Source organism: Neolamprologus multifasciatus, chromosome 3, assembly GCF_963576455.1.
Source record: "Neolamprologus multifasciatus chromosome 3, fNeoMul1.2, whole genome shotgun sequence".
Taxonomy (NCBI): Eukaryota; Metazoa; Chordata; class Actinopteri; order Cichliformes; family Cichlidae; genus Neolamprologus; species Neolamprologus multifasciatus.
In genome coordinates this window covers 33,857,376-33,872,946 of record NC_140441.1, presented here as the reverse complement: position 1 = coordinate 33,872,946, position 15,571 = coordinate 33,857,376, and the positions used below count along the sequence as shown (strand labels likewise).

General features: G+C 40.1%; 4 protein-coding genes across 4 annotated transcripts; 1 reads left to right on the top strand and 3 right to left on the bottom strand.

Annotated features, from left to right (window-relative positions):
* The first annotated feature begins 155 nt into the window (after positions 1–155).
* On the top strand, positions 156–592 carry LOC146522681 (histone H2A). The gene has a single exon (XM_085153624.1). It carries the CDS (start codon positions 156–158, stop codon positions 540–542), a length of 387 nt encoding a protein of 128 aa, XP_085009750.1. The 3' UTR covers positions 543–592.
* Positions 439–3,388, bottom strand: LOC146522680 (uncharacterized). The gene has a single exon (XM_085153580.1). The coding sequence runs from the start codon at positions 3,371–3,373 to the stop codon at positions 2,597–2,599; it is 777 nt and encodes a 258-aa protein (XP_085009706.1). The 5' UTR covers positions 3,374–3,388; the 3' UTR covers positions 439–2,596.
* Positions 3,389–5,186: 1,798 nt separating this feature from the next.
* Positions 5,187–5,639, bottom strand: LOC146522679 (histone H2B 1/2). Its single transcript, XM_085153627.1, has one exon. The coding sequence runs from the start codon at positions 5,603–5,605 to the stop codon at positions 5,231–5,233; it is 375 nt and encodes a 124-aa protein (XP_085009753.1). The 5' UTR covers positions 5,606–5,639; the 3' UTR covers positions 5,187–5,230.
* A 5,631-nt stretch (positions 5,640–11,270) lies between these two features.
* LOC146522678 (polymeric immunoglobulin receptor-like) lies at positions 11,271–15,013 on the bottom strand. Its single transcript, XM_085153561.1, has 5 exons — positions 14,547–15,013; positions 14,087–14,422; positions 12,974–13,294; positions 12,208–12,473; positions 11,271–12,003 (listed from the first exon to the last, which is right to left on the bottom strand). Exons 1-5 carry the CDS (start codon positions 14,584–14,586, stop codon positions 11,917–11,919), a joined length of 1,050 nt encoding a protein of 349 aa, XP_085009687.1. The 5' UTR covers positions 14,587–15,013; the 3' UTR covers positions 11,271–11,916.
* Between the last annotated feature and the right edge of the window lie 558 nt (positions 15,014–15,571).

Below are 15,571 nucleotides of genomic sequence, written 5' to 3'. Positions count from 1 at the left end.
GAAACGTGCATTGATGTTGCGCGCTGCCGCAAGCCTCTCTGCGATTGGTGCGTGACGAAGCTGCGCGCGCTCTGCGGAAATATAAGCGAGGCTTTGAGCTGATCGAGCCACATTTTCTCTTAGTCTCGATACTACGAAGAAAAAAACCTGTTAAAATGAGTGGTCGCGGCAAAACCGGAGGTAAAGCCAGAGCTAAGGCTAAGACCCGCTCATCCCGTGCCGGGCTTCAGTTCCCCGTGGGTCGTGTCCACAGACTTCTGCGCAAAGGCAACTATGCGGAGCGTGTGGGAGCCGGCGCCCCCGTTTACCTGGCAGCTGTGCTCGAGTACCTGACCGCTGAGATCCTGGAGCTGGCTGGCAACGCAGCCCGCGACAACAAGAAGACTCGTATCATCCCACGTCACCTGCAGCTGGCTGTGCGCAACGACGAGGAGCTCAACAAGCTCCTGGGGGGAGTCACCATCGCTCAGGGTGGTGTGCTGCCCAACATCCAGGCTGTGCTGCTGCCCAAGAAGACCGAGAAGCCCGCCAAGGCCAAGTAAACGCAAAGCGCTCGGCTTCAACAAAAACAAAGGCTCTTTTAAGAGCCACACACTTCTCTCGAAGCAAACATCCTTCTTGCTCTGACTGTGTCTAACAACTTGTGTACAGAAAAATGTGGATTATGCATCTTGATTTACTTTGAAATGTATGTTCATTCATGTCATCTTACATAGTCAGGGACTGAAATCCACCTTCAAAACTACTTTTATTAACTCCAAAACTATGTGTTTGGTCTATTCTTGTCTTGTGAATAAAGCAAACTTCAGGTCTTGATATAAAACGAGAGCAAAAAGCTCTCAGTCTCTCCTGCTTTATGGTTAAGGCTCGTGCCTTGTTCAACCTCATTGCTCATCTTACTAATTAAGAATAAATTGGATATCACTAATAGCTAAACTATGACTGTAGACACTCATCACGGTTCACTCGCTTTATAATTAAAGTGGTTTCTAAACTCATGGAAACATGCCGTTCATGACACGTGGCAAGATCAAACCTTGTAAAACACAATAGGAAATCATAACCGAGAGGGACAGGTGGAGTTCTTCGGTACAGCGGGAGGAAAATGTGGAGCTGCTTGCGACGTGTTTATTTATTTTATTTTTAGAAAGAGGGGCAATACATATTAATGAACCTTTTCACAAATGTAAATATGCCAGATTATCACCTTGGGCTAATTTCCATCTGCAGACCCTCTGGCAGGTTGGTGTTAAACACAAGTTAGTAAAAACATACAGAGACACTATTTACAGGTCATGTGACAAGGACAAAAACAGTGATCACATTATACTAGAACAAACAATGACAAGGAGTGTTCAGCACTGCTGCTGAATTTGGGACATTTTGCAAAGTCACTTACATCACTGCTTAGGTTTTTGTGTCTGTCGTGAGTAGAATAAAAAAATTCGAAGAATAGATGGAGTTTAGGTTTGCTTAGATAATTGGGGGCAGCTGGAAATCAGAACAACAGGAAATGATTCCTAAGGGTGGGTTTTGTTAGAATGACTTTGTCAACCCCTGTTTTAAAGACAATAGTGGATTTGTGTTCTCAAAGCATTTCATGCGACCTTAAAGTTCTCAAGAATGACATTAAGTTGCTGAACCCTGACCTCTGACATGCCAAATCAGCTATAAACTTTGGTGTGTAACTGTATAGTATGAAAAATGCATTGACAGTGGGGGTCTGCCTGTTATAAAATGAATAAAAGCTGCCTCAGCCAAGAACAAGAAGCCACAGTTACTAGTCTGGGAAGAGGACAGCCCCCCCAGACTGAACAATAGAATTAGTGGAAAACTACTGTGGAGGGGGACACAGGGCAGCCCTGGACTCTTCTTCAGCTGGGATATCCAAAGAATTGTTGAGGGCAAGAAGAAGTAAACCTCAAGACTATATTTTGAAATAATTTAATTCACCTCATCCTTCACGCTACAGAACTCCATGGTAAAATAAATAGCAGTAAGGGCTCAGCTTGGAGTAAAATGTGTGTCCTTGAAATCACCTAATATCAATTCAACTGGACTAGATTTAGTCAGGTAAGGTTGTAGATTAGAGCATTTCAAGTGGATAATATTGGCTAGGTATCATTAAAATATACAGTGTACTTCTACTAAAACAGCCAGTGTAGGCTTTCAAAAAATAGAACTCAATATTTCATACATGAATAATAACATGCATCTATGAATGCATTATGTGTTGTTTAATAGAATATTTTAAAATGTAGATGATAACTTTTAACAGTTTATTCTTGTATGATAATGTTTCACAGTAAAAGAAGTGGTGTGGTGGTTTGTATTACAAAGGTCTGATTGTAAATATTGAGTTAATATTTGTATTGTTGTCTTTTTCTTGAGTTGTAGACTTGCTTAGACAGCACTAATGTGCACCATGATAGTAATCCAAGTTGTAATTGTAATGAGTAAAATGGGGGGAGTGGGGGTTTTAATAATAAGGACATTATTGTGAATGACAAGAGTGTTGAGTGAGAGGAAGGAGCTCTTGTGTGTTGCTGTGGTGGCTCTGAGAAGAGCCGTTGTTGAGTGTGAGAGTGGTGTCAGCTCACTTCTTCTTGGCTGCTGTGGCCGCCTTCTTGACTTTGGGCTTTTGGGCCTTCTTGGCGGGGGACTTCTTTGCTGCGGGAGCCTTCTTGAGCACCTTCTTGGTGCTCTTTGCCGCCTTCTTGGGGCTTTTGGGCGCTTTCTTGGCCGCCGCTGCGGGCTTCTTGGCCTTCTTGGGCGACTTCTTAGCGGCTGCGGGCTTCTTAGCTGCTGCCTTCTTGGGCGACTTCTTAGCAGCTGCTGCCGGTTTCTTAGCTTTGGCCACGGCGGGCTTCTTGGCTTTAGGAGCGGCTTTCTTTGCGGGCTTCTTGGCTTTGCTCTCAGTAACCTTCTTGTTCATCTTGAAGGATCCGGAGGCCCCGGTGCCCTTGGTCTGCACCAGAGTGCCCTTCGCCACCAGGCTCTTGATGGCGGTCTTGACGCGGGCTTTGTTCTTGTCCACATCGTAGCCTCCGGCAGCCAGAGCCTTCTTGAGCGCGGCTGCGGACACGCCGCTGCGCTCCTTGGAAGCAGCCACGGTTTTCACAATCAGCTCGCCCACGCTGGGACCGACCTTCTTGGGCTTGGAAGCCGTCGTCTTCTTCTTCTTGGCCGCCTTGGCCGGGACGGCAGCAGGTGCGGGAGCTTCCTCGGACATTTTCCTCTTTCGTGTCTGATCGAGATTCACAGTACAGTGATGGCAAGTCGGAAGCGCCACGCTGCACTTAAACGCATCATGAGAACCGTTGAGAGTGAAGGCAGCGCGCGCAGCTCTCGCGTGTGCCCCGCAATGCTTCATTTTGTGTTTCGTGTCTCGGGATCAAAGAGCTCAAAGTGAGTGTGTGAGCAGCACTGCAGGTCGACAATGGAGCCGTCCACAGCGGGCTCGTGTCTCCTCGTGCAGGCCTCGTGTCGGGCTCTCGTGCTCTCTGCTCTCGGTTCGTGGAGCTTCCAAAGCTCAGCGACTCGGTGCGGAGCTCAGCGCTGCTCGGCGGCTTCTTGCACTCTTTTCTCTGCTAAAACCGATGGAGCCGCAGCAGAGCTCCGTAAAAAGCCTTTTCTAGCTGATACACATGTTTGTTCACGCACTCAGAGTTAAAAGCAGCATCTGGTGAGCGCAGCTGTGGGACAAAGTGATGCTGCGAGCTCCCAGCAAACACACCGATGCTGCTGGAGGCCCACGGAGCAGCGACACTTGTGCGACAGCTGCTCACTTCTAACCAAAGCACAGTTTCACTCACATTGTTGTACATCAGAAGCTTCATTAGTGACCTTACAGCAGCTCGCTTTCACACTTTGGCTCTGATCTCTTAGTCTGCATTGACCCAGTTTCCTTCTACAGTTACTGACTCTACAATAAACAACAGCAGTGAATGAACACGTCAATACACACATCCACAAACTGATCACTAAGTATCTCAATGTGTAATACTCAATACCTGCAAAACATCCAGTTTATCTCCCTGTTAAACCTCGACTTGTTGACTCTACTAGTCAAACATGTTTAATCCTATTCATAGTAATATTGTTATAATTATTTTATCCTGCTCTGCCCATGTTGGTGAATTTCCCAGCTGTGGGACTAATAAAGCTTATTTCATGTCCTGGATAGAGACCTCAGTTTAATCTACTGTCTTTAGTTATGCCCAGTATATCTCTGCTCTTCTTTCTGGAGGATTCTGTTATTCTTCCACCTACTGAGAAATGTGTAATCATAGATTTCTGTCCATGATAGAAACTGTTTCCTCCGACCCACTCCATATGCTGCCCAGTCACAGGAGTGAGAGACTGAACCAAAATTCACCTCTGAACAGCACAGGAAATCATTCCTACCGACATCCTGTACAACTCCATCTTATGCACAGCATTTACTACAATAGTTACATTATATAAAGGCAGATAAAAAGGTGGCTACGGAGCCATCAAATTAGGAGTTAGATTGAAGATAGCTTTGATGGAAATTCCTCTTCGGTTATAGCTAGAAAAACTTGACGTGAAGGACACAGCAGGGCCTGTGGCATAGGGAATATAGGCAAACGCTAAAGGTGTCATCCATTCAAGGTTACCAAGGGGGAATTACAAAAAAACTGATACTAATTTCTGTGTTTACATTTTGGCATGTAGTTGCCGCCAATTTTTGCCTGTTGATAGTCCAACAAATCAGCCCTTTATGTATCAAAGTTGTTAGTCTAGTTTTGTTTACAATGTTAATGTGCATCATCAAGACAAGTGGGTTTGTCATTTCAACCATGTGCAGTGCTACAGTACACAGTGAAGCGAGACAGCATTCCTCCAAGACCATGGTGCTCCATATAACAGACACATGACCACATAAATGTGCGTGTGTGGGAGAAGAAAAAAAAAAAAAAAAAAAAACTGCAACAAAAGACAGACGACCGAAAACGATACAGACACAAGACCGTGTAATAAAAGCAACGAGTGTCACAAAGTCATATCAATGCTGGATTTTTAGAGAGTTCCTTCCTAAAATCTAAAAAGGAAACATTTAAACAGCCTCAGTCAGTACAACAGATTATACCACCCAGTGAAACAAAGGTCCACAACATAGTAACGGTATGTATAGTAGGAAATATGCTCGTCAGTATGAAGTGTGTGGCTCTGAAAAGAGCCGTTGTGTTGACGTCTGATAGCCAGTTTACTTGGAGCTCGTGTACTTGGTGACGGCCTTGGTGCCCTCAGACACGGCGTGCTTGGCCAGCTCACCGGGGAGGAGCAGGCGTACTGCGGTCTGGATCTCCCTGGAGGTGATGGTGGAGCGCTTGTTATAGTGCGCCAGGCGAGATGCCTCGGCAGCGATGCGCTCGAAGATGTCGTTGACGAACGAGTTCATGATGCTCATGGCTTTGGAGGAGATGCCGGTGTCGGGGTGGACCTGCTTCAGCACCTTGTACACGTAGATGGCGTAGCTCTCCTTCCTGGTCTTTCTCTTCTTCTTGCCGCCCTTCCCGGCGGTCTTGGTCACGGCTTTCTTGGAGCCCTTCTTGGGCGCGGACTTTGCGGGTTCAGGCATTTTCGTTCCTCGATACTTTACAGCAACGAATGAACTCGGTGACTGAGAGCAGCGCTTTTTATACAGGCTGTATGCTAATACCACTGCGCGGGCCCTCGGATCTCATTGGTGGAGCCGCACAGTGGGCCGGACGTTGTGTTGGAGGGAGTTTGTGAATTTTGCTGAAACAGGCGCATCTAACAAAGACAGTGGGCTGTGTGATTGTGTCCTCGTTTGCTTAGACAGTCATTTGTTCTAAATGAGCAGTAAATGTAGAGCTCTGTGTGGCAGATATGGATGTGATAGTATCAGTATTTTCTTCAGCCAACAATGAAATCATTTTAACTACAATTCCGCCTGGATTCGTGTCTCTGTGTTTCTGTAGCGTCCATGTAACGTGGTGATAGTCAGCACACAGCTTTAAAACTTCACTGAGTTTTAGCTCTCAGTGGAGGTTAAACACTGGGCATAATTAGCTTCTGTCTGTCGGGTCACGTTTACAGCACTCTTATTTACAACTAAGCAAATCGCTTTGGCTCAGATTAAAGTTATGTTTCATAATTGCATAGTTTTAGTGAAGTTTAATGTCTCACTAGAGCACACATTGGACTAAACCATTCACTTTTTTTAATTACAGGAGTGGGCCTCTCCAGGCCTCGAGAGCCGATGTCCTGCAGGCTTCAGATCTCACGCTGGGTTAACACACCTGAATCAAATGATTACTTCATTACCAGGCCTCTGGAGAACTTCAATACATTTTGAGGAGGTAATTTAGCCATTTAAATCAGCTGTGTTGGATCAAGGACACATCTAAATCCTGCAGGTCACCGGCTCACGAGGCCTGGAGTTCCCCACTCCTGCTTTATTATCTAGTGTTCATATATATTTTTATGTACCGTGTATTTTGAATTTAAACTAACATTAAAAGTCTGTTTTATACAAGGATGAAAGAGAAGGTGCATTTCCACCGGGAGGATCAGTGTCTGAAGCAGCTTGTTGTTTGTGTATACTGAAAACTCCAGCCTCCAGAAATGATTACACCATCCATTTTTTTATATGTATTCAACTCGGGGTGTATATCCAGATTTCCGAGGACACAGCCACATCAGACAATTCTTTTGTAATGAAAAACATAAGCAATCATATCGCCGGTAAGTCATCGCAGTGCCAGCTGTTTAATTCACTGCACCTTCCACAGTAGCTATGGTAACCGCGGCCCTGAGCAGATGGAGACGCAGTATAGTGAATAAATGTCCTGGTGGGGATTTGCTCCTACGTGATAGATACAACAATGCACAGGTTTACATGTACAGTATTACAAATACAGGAAATTACAGGATGTACGATTAATTAAATTGAGATGAACAAAGTTTCTTTTTTAGAAATTCTACATGTACATATTTTATTCCTGTTGGCAACTAAAGTTCCCGTCTTGCCCAGATGGCGGTGAAGCTTTTGAACAAACTGAGGATATATACTGTCTCTCTCCCTCTCAGCATACATATTAACTTCTACTGAATCAACTTACCAGTGACACTGACTTTAGAGCTACCAGAGCTGAATCAGTGTTCACTACGAATCTGTTGTTGAGCTTTAAAGAAAAACCTGCACTTTGATTTACTCTCAAAACAGTGCACATGTTAAAGTCTTCACAGTTTTCATTGTGGTTTGTATATATACTTGGAAACTGACACAAGTTTTGTTTTTGTGACCTGTTTACTGAAACATAAGCCAGTTGTAGTTATAAAATGGACATGGGAACAAATATGTTACTGTGATAATTAGATGAAGGGTTTAGGAGTTTCAGCTCCTTAACCTGTGCCACATTTTTTAGAGGGACCAAAAGTATTGCAAAATGTATTCAAAGGCTATTTCATGGGCAGGTGTGGCAGTCCCTTTTTTATGCCATTATCAATTAAGCAGATAAAAGGCTTGGAGTTGATTTGTGGTGTGGTGCTGGCATTTGGCATGTTTTGCTGTGAAAAGACAACATGGAGATGCAGAAGAATGCAGAGAAAAAGGCATCGTTAAGTTCTAAAAACAAAAGAAACCCATCAAAGAAATTTCTTGATGCATGCTCAATTATCCAGGAAAGTAAATCTCCAAAAAGTTGATTCTGTTTATCTGGACGTAGCGTTTTGTGGGAGAAACATTTTGTTACTCATCCAAGTGACTTATTCAGTCTCAGCTGACTGCAGGTTTCCCCAATCTTATAAACAGTACATTCTACATGACTGAAACCAGCCCACTGAAGGAACAATAGGCTGGGAGGTCAGTTCCTTAATCTTAATTATGCAAATTCTCATGACCATTGATCATTAATTATGATACTGTGGAAAAATCAGGTAACATCAAGTTGAACAGTGTGGCAAAGCCATGAAGATCCACTTGGAAAAATAAATCTGTTGGACATTTTTCTTGGTCTTCAGACAGCAATTCTGATTGCTACAGTGTCGAAAGGAACTGAACTTTAAAAATAAGAAGCACAAAGTTGTTGTTTTTTTTTTCTTTTTTTCCCAGAGATAGAATTAGAAGAGATAGTTCAGAGATAGAAAAGCTTTCTGTCTGTTATAAAAATTGTTCATCTTATCTTCACTTCCCTCTGGTGGTGAAGACGGTATGGTTAAAGAACTTTGATAATCCCCTCTTTTCACTAAATGTCACTGAGAAAGTCACACTGACAGCATGAATCAACAACACTCACTGAGACCTGCAACAACAGACAGAAAATAAGTGACACAAACTCACTTCCATGTTTGTGTCATTCTCTCTGGTGTTCAGTCCAAAGTTCCTCCTTGTCTTACTAATGTAGCAGAGCATGAGGAAAACGGCCATCAGCAAAACACCATCCAAGGACTGTAAACTGTACTTAGTTTACAGTATTGATATAATTACCTGGTTAAACAGGCAACCCATATACTAAAGGTTCGAGTTCTCAATGTAGGACATGGATTTGAATCTGCCTTAGACAATTTCCTGTGTGTCATTTCCCCTCTCACCCTCCCCACCCTCATGTCTTCTATCTGTATGTACATAACTTAAAAACTTAGAACAAACAGATAAGAAACACTTTACTTGGATTGAGACTGTTTTGTGTGGTTTTTGTAGCTTTTACACATCTTATGCATTTTCGAAATACTAACTATTCATAACAGTCTCATTTAGATAATCAACAGCGGAGCTAGTTCAAATTTACAATCTTGATTTTGTTATTTTTTATGATAAACCAAAGACGTCTGTACAACATAAAGACACTGGACAGTTTCCACTGCCTAGAAAGCTCCATCCCTGAGAGTGATTTTGTGATTTTTAGTAAAACATAAAGCTGTTGTTTGCAGATTAAGAACTCGAATCTATCAGGACTTCACAGCATACCACATTTATTTCTAAACTATGTCAGATAAATGATAAGATGCTAACAAGATAGTAATTTGCTCAAGACACCAAACATTTTGGGTTTCACTGACACGTAATCTATGATGTTGTGCAACCACGTATTTTATCTACAAGCTGCTTCGTTTACTTGGGAACAGGAAATTAAGTAAGCACGGCTGTTAGAAGCTGTAAGAAAAGTCTGGTGGAGAGAAAAAAGTCTGTTTTGCGTCAGTCAGTGTGATACAGGAAAAAATAACCTGCAATGTTTCTTACTCAAAGGTGTGAGTGATGTATGAGTGTTGTGTGGTTAGTAGCTTGTACAGTAATTTCAATCTCAAAGTGACAAAACAATTCAGAAAAAATAAAAAATATTTTACATTAAATTGCAGTTTTGTGTTTTCTGGATTATTCTGTTCTCTGAGGAAATTATGTGATACTAGGTTCTTCAAAATAACATGCTGTTTTTAATGAACACAGAAGTAGGTTGTCAGATTTGTAACATTAGTTCCACTGTCTGTTTGAGAATTTTCCAATTTCTCATTAATACTATAAAACATCACAGTTTGTGCTCATGTAAAATTAACTATTTAAAAGAGAAATATGCAGACTGCATTTCAATTCAGTTAAATTCAATTATATTTATATATCGCCAAATCACAACAACAGTCAACCCCTTTATATTGTAAGGTAGATACATACGGAGAAAACCAGATAATCAAATGAACCCCTATGAGCCAAGATGGGCAGTAATGCGTTAACAAGAAACACGTTAGTGTAATCTGATTACTATTTTCAAATAATGAGTAAAGTAAGGGATTACTATTGCAAAAAAGGTAATTACATCATTGTTACTTTCCCGTAAGCACGCTGTGTTACTGCGTTACGAAACCGTGATTTTGTTTGCGAGAGTGTATGATGACAATGACGTAAGCGAGTGCGATGTACACTTCACATGAAGACCAAAATAGTTCCAAAGGCCAGATCTGAATTAGGGTGGGGGAGGTTCAATTTGCCATGTTGCAACGAGAGCTTAACTTCTGTCTGCTAGCTTGCCCTGCGGTCAGTGAATCTGCGTTCGACTACTCCGCCTAGGCTGCACTGTCGAGCGCAGATCCACTGAGCGCTCAACACAGACAGCATCGTCAGAAGAAAAGTTGATAAAATAAATTAAAAATTTTGTATTGTTCGATACATATGCGTACCGAACTGAAAGCACTGTATCGAACGGTTATTCCTTTATTGGGTGAGAAAATCAGACCATGTCATAACTGCTTTAAGTCATACAGAATAGATATCAGAGCCTCAAACAGGCTGACTTCTGCTAAATGGGTCAAACTGGGCACAAAGTATACAAACACATAACATCCTTATAGAATATGATGTAACACTATAGATCAACTTACCTCAGAATATATAAAGCATATAAACAATTACAACAATATGATGCAACAAACACAGCAGTGCTACTAATCCAAAATACCCAAAGCTTCATAGAACTGAAACAAACATTTATTTTTAGCTCCATTCTGCTGCTGAATCGGGTTTTTTTGAGTCATTTGATTCACTGAGTCAGTTGACCAGAGAGTGCAAAAAATTTACATTTTCACTCAAACTTAATTTGTTTCTCTTTTCATGTAAATCCCACTGCTAAGATGAATGATTCTAAAAAAAACCAACTATTTTATAGAGCAAAAACATTTCTAAAATTAAGCAATTTCCTATCAAAATTGCTTAATAAACATTTATTTTGTTTATTTGTATTTATTAGTATTTTCCTTAAATGTGTCAAATATGTTCTCATCTAAATGTCCACTGAGCTGTGAGCCAGGGGGCAGTAATGCGCCTTAACATTGGTTTCCAACCAAGAAGAAGAAGAAGCTGTGAGCCAGGAGGGAGGGGGTGAGTGAGTGATTCGTTCGCTCGCTCTATGATTCAGCACAGGAGGGAGGGGGTGAGCGAGTCCTGAGTGATTTGCTTACGCTTACGATTCAGCACAGGAAGGGAGGAGTTAGCGAGTGAGTCCTGAGTGATTCATTCGCTGTATGATTCAGCACGGGAGGGAGGGGTTAGTGAGTCCTGAGTGAATCGCTTATGCTTACGATTCAGCACAGGAAGGGAGGGGTTGAGTAGCTCAAATGTGCTGTTAGCATGTTAGCAGAGCGATGCTACTGTGAACCGAGGTGCTATTTTCTTGATGTGAGCTTCTACTCAGGGTTTTTTCTTCCAGTTCTGGCTGTTGTCCCTCCCCCCCCCCAATTTTAATTATAAGCTAGATATATTTCTACTAAGCGAATTAGTTTGCTAACAACAACAGGGATGAGTCAGTGAGTCAGTTGGACTTGTGAATCATAATTCACGAGTCAGTAAAGTGATTCTCGAGTATTGAACGATTCGTTCACGAATCGAACATCACTAATGCGATCTCTGAATTGGGACACAGCCTCATTATTGTAGAGCACTCTGTATATTTCTAATTCATTTAAGGAAACATCACATTATTTTGCAGATTTTTATTTTTTTTGTATAAGTGATTAAAAGAAAACATGGCTGTTCAACTTAATACGTATGACAATATCTTCATTTGTCTTTGATTGTATATACGTTGTAAGAAAAGCTAGTAGTTTCAAACACATTGCATAAGTAAGCACATAAATTTCTAAATCACAGAGTACACAAATACATAAAGTAAAACCAAATGTGCACAACCTGCAACCTGTGCACAACAATGTTGCTTGATTACATGATTAGGTAGCCAAGCTTTGAACTTCCTCCAAAGTCTCCTTATTAATTATGCTGATACAGATATAGAACAACGGAACAACAATAAAACATAGTGAAGCAGATTGTATCATCAAATCTCAGAAACATGCTCAAAAACATCAAAACTAAACAGATATGAGAGAGAAGATAACCAAATTTTAAATCATGGGATTTTTTTACTTTTTAGATTTTGGTCTTTAATAATGCAGAGTAGGTTTGGTCCCGCTGCGTTTGGGCTCTTTATGTTCTGAGGTTGGATCCAAGTTGTCATGTGCAGCAAACAACTGAAAATAAAGCAAACAACATAAAACATGAGAAGTACAACAGATTTTCAACAACCATATTACCACATTACCGTTTCATGGACATTGAAGTTTAAAAATAAGAAGCACAAAGTGTTTGTTTTTTTTCAGAGACAGGAATAAAATGATGCAACATTCAAAATATCAAAAGAAGTTTGATGAGTGACACAAGTGACACAAACTCACCTCCATGTTTGTGTCATTTTCTCTGGTGTTCAGTCCAAAGTTCCTCCTTGTCTTACTAATGTAGCAGAGCATGAGGAAAACAGCCATCAGCAAAACACCATCCAAGGACGCACGCACAACCAGAAGCCAGGAGGAGTCAGGACAATGTGTAGAGACTCCTGCAGTGACACTTTCACTCTGTGTTGCTTCCGTCTGTAGAGTGAAAGCAGGTGGGTTTGAAGCCATTTGTGTTGCTGTTTGTAGTGAGGAGGCAGTTGTGTTTAAAGCTGTGAATGATATACATAAACAATTAATAAAAAATCAATAGTGATACACACTAATACACCATAATAATAATACTGTCATGCAGGTAAATACAAACATGTATCAAAAACAAAAGAAAATGAATTTTGGAGATATGTGCAGTGATTAAAAGAAAACGTGGCTGTGAAACTTAATACGTATGACAATATCTTCATTTTTTTTTTAATTAAAGCATCATAAGAGAAATGGTTTTGCAGATGAACAGATTATTAAATTTACCTGCACAAAAAGAAAATAATACTCTGAGATTGGTCATCCAACCTTTTTTTAAACGTCAAACCCTCTATTTCAATTTAGACTGTTTTAGGACAGTTTAATGATGTCTCAGCCAGTGTATCAACTGATCTCGGGCAATAACATCAATCTCACGGTGATTGTATTTATTCTTATACTTATAGTTCCTGTTTGAGTTGTGATCTTAATAATAATAATAATGTTTTTACTATTTTGAAAAGAAACTTACCATCTATGACAAGAACATTTACACTGCTGTATGAATCTGGAGACAGAGGGTTTCCATAACCACAGATGTACCCTCCTGTGTCTGACTTGGTCAGCTGTGTGATGGTCACATACAGTCCAAACAGAGATCCTGCTGTGTATTCAATGCTGTATCTGCCACTCACAGATTTATCATTGCTTGTGTCAATGAGGATCTTCCCTTCATTCTTACACTCATTCTTGCAAAAGAACTTCCTCTGTCCGTACACAGTATTGGAACATCCCAATGTGATGTTTTCTCCCTCAGTTTGTGTGCGATAAAAACCAACCCATTTGCCCAGATCTGTGAAATACAAGAACATTCAGTTGGATTGGAGTAAGAACTGAAACTGTAAGCTGTTATATCATAATTATATTTCCTGGTTAAAATAAACAAAGTTATCATTTCATATTAGATCAGAAAACAACACATGCTTACCTGATCCTCTCAGAATCAACACTTTTTGTTGTACAGTATATAATGAAGCCACGAAAAATGTTACCTTCATACTGTGAAGTTGAAGGGCAGAGATACGGACCCTTGAAGTTATTTTTTTCTTTCATTTGGCTTATTTTGTGAAACATTTTTCAGGACTTGCAGCTAGAAGATCCTGGTATCAAAACTTATAATAAATGGTGACTAACTTGTTTTTAGCATGATGAGACTTTTGGAAGATATTCATCTTTTTTAAGGTTTCTCAAATGACACAAAAATGGCTTCTGTTACTTATAAATAATACATTAATAGAATTTTGCTATTAAAATCATGATATAACCCATCATACTTACACTCAAAATCAGTCAAATATGTGAACAAGAGACAGATTTGGCTTTAGACTGTAATAGTTGGATTTGTTGTAAAACTGCGTTGGTTTTAGCAGAGCTGAAATTTGACTCCAAAAATTATTTTATATTGTTGTAGGCTTTACACTGAGGTGCTAGAATTTCAATTCAACTTATGACACTACAGTTTACATTAAAGTTACATTTATTAATTAATTAAACACCTTGATATAAACATGCTCTGTATTGCTAAATAAGAGTTAGTGGGGTTCTTTACATTTTTTTATTTCAGGGAATTTTTGTAAAAACTCACCATTTGAAACTCTGACCTCAAAGTCATAGTATGTATCTGGAACAGAAGGTCTTCCCAAACCACACCTGTACATTCCTGAGTCCGACTTGACCATATGTGTGAAGGTCGCAGACACAATTCCTCTTCCCGGAGATCCATCTTTATAATTAATGCTGTATCTCCCACTCTGAGCTGTGCTTCCATCTGTTTTAATGAGGATATCTTCTGATCGCTCACATTTGTCCTTACAGAAGAACTTTGTGCTTCCAGATAAAGTTAAGTAGCAGAAAAATGATGCATTTCCTCCTTCAGCTGCAGACCAGATATTATGTTTTGCCTCGACTTGCACAGCTGCATCTGTCAGATGAAAAAAACTATAAATATCACAAGATGAAAATATGTGTATTTTATGAAATGATTCATAAAGATGACTTCCATTTTTTTTTTATTAAAGAGAAACATTAAGATCATCAGTCCCCACCTGATAAGAAGCAGAAGAAAAGAAAATGGAGGATTTTCATTCTGACTTTGATCCTGATGCAGAAAAGTTGTTAAACTTCAGAAGAACAGCGTCTGACTCTTCACTCCGTCTGTGTCTGTCAGATCATCAGAAAACTGAAGTTACTCAATAAGTTGTTTCCTTTTTATCACTTCCTTCAAATTTTTTAGATACATTCATCACATGCTAATCACGATGATGATGATGTGATAATGAAACGTATGTGTGTACAAAACATCGTATATCTAACATTATGAATCCGCCTGTTTGCAGATCAGTAGTGTGAAGCTTCTCTGATGCTCTAAATGTGAATAAAAAGGTTTCAGACTAAATGTGACTTTGAAATGCTGACGACAGGTGGTTCAGGCTCTGAGAGGAACACATGAAACATTTGTTTCTTTGTTTTGTAGCCATGTAACCATTTTATAATTAATGCAATGTTCTTGTTGTGAACAGTAAAATGAAATGCAAAAAACATAGGAGTAAGGAAGAATATTAATGTATTTATTTATAAATCACCATGTTCTTTTGATTTTGCATTTTGAAATTATTCAATATCAAATAATTAAAATTAATGGCACAGTGCGCCAAATGGTGCCAAGTGTAAAATGGATTTAAAGAATTTCTTGAATGTGAATCAGTTTGTAATGTCTGACAAGGAAAACACATATCATGTGTGTCAGTGTGTTGGGAAGGTTACTTTTAAAATGTATTCCACTACAGATTACAGAATACATGCCCCAAAATGTATTTTGTAACGTATTCCGTTACGTTACTCAATGAGAGTAACATATTTTACAACTACATGAATGTACTATTGCTGTGTGATTTATTACTTTTACTGGAGGTTATTCGCCATACCAATACCAACTAGATGGCTGCAGTGGTTATTATTATATTTGCATGCTTCTGTCTCCAATTTCTGGTTGGTGACTTTTCGAATCTCCTTTCTCCCAGCCCATTCTCCCTGCTGCACGGACTACACTGTCCATGATGCTACATTCATT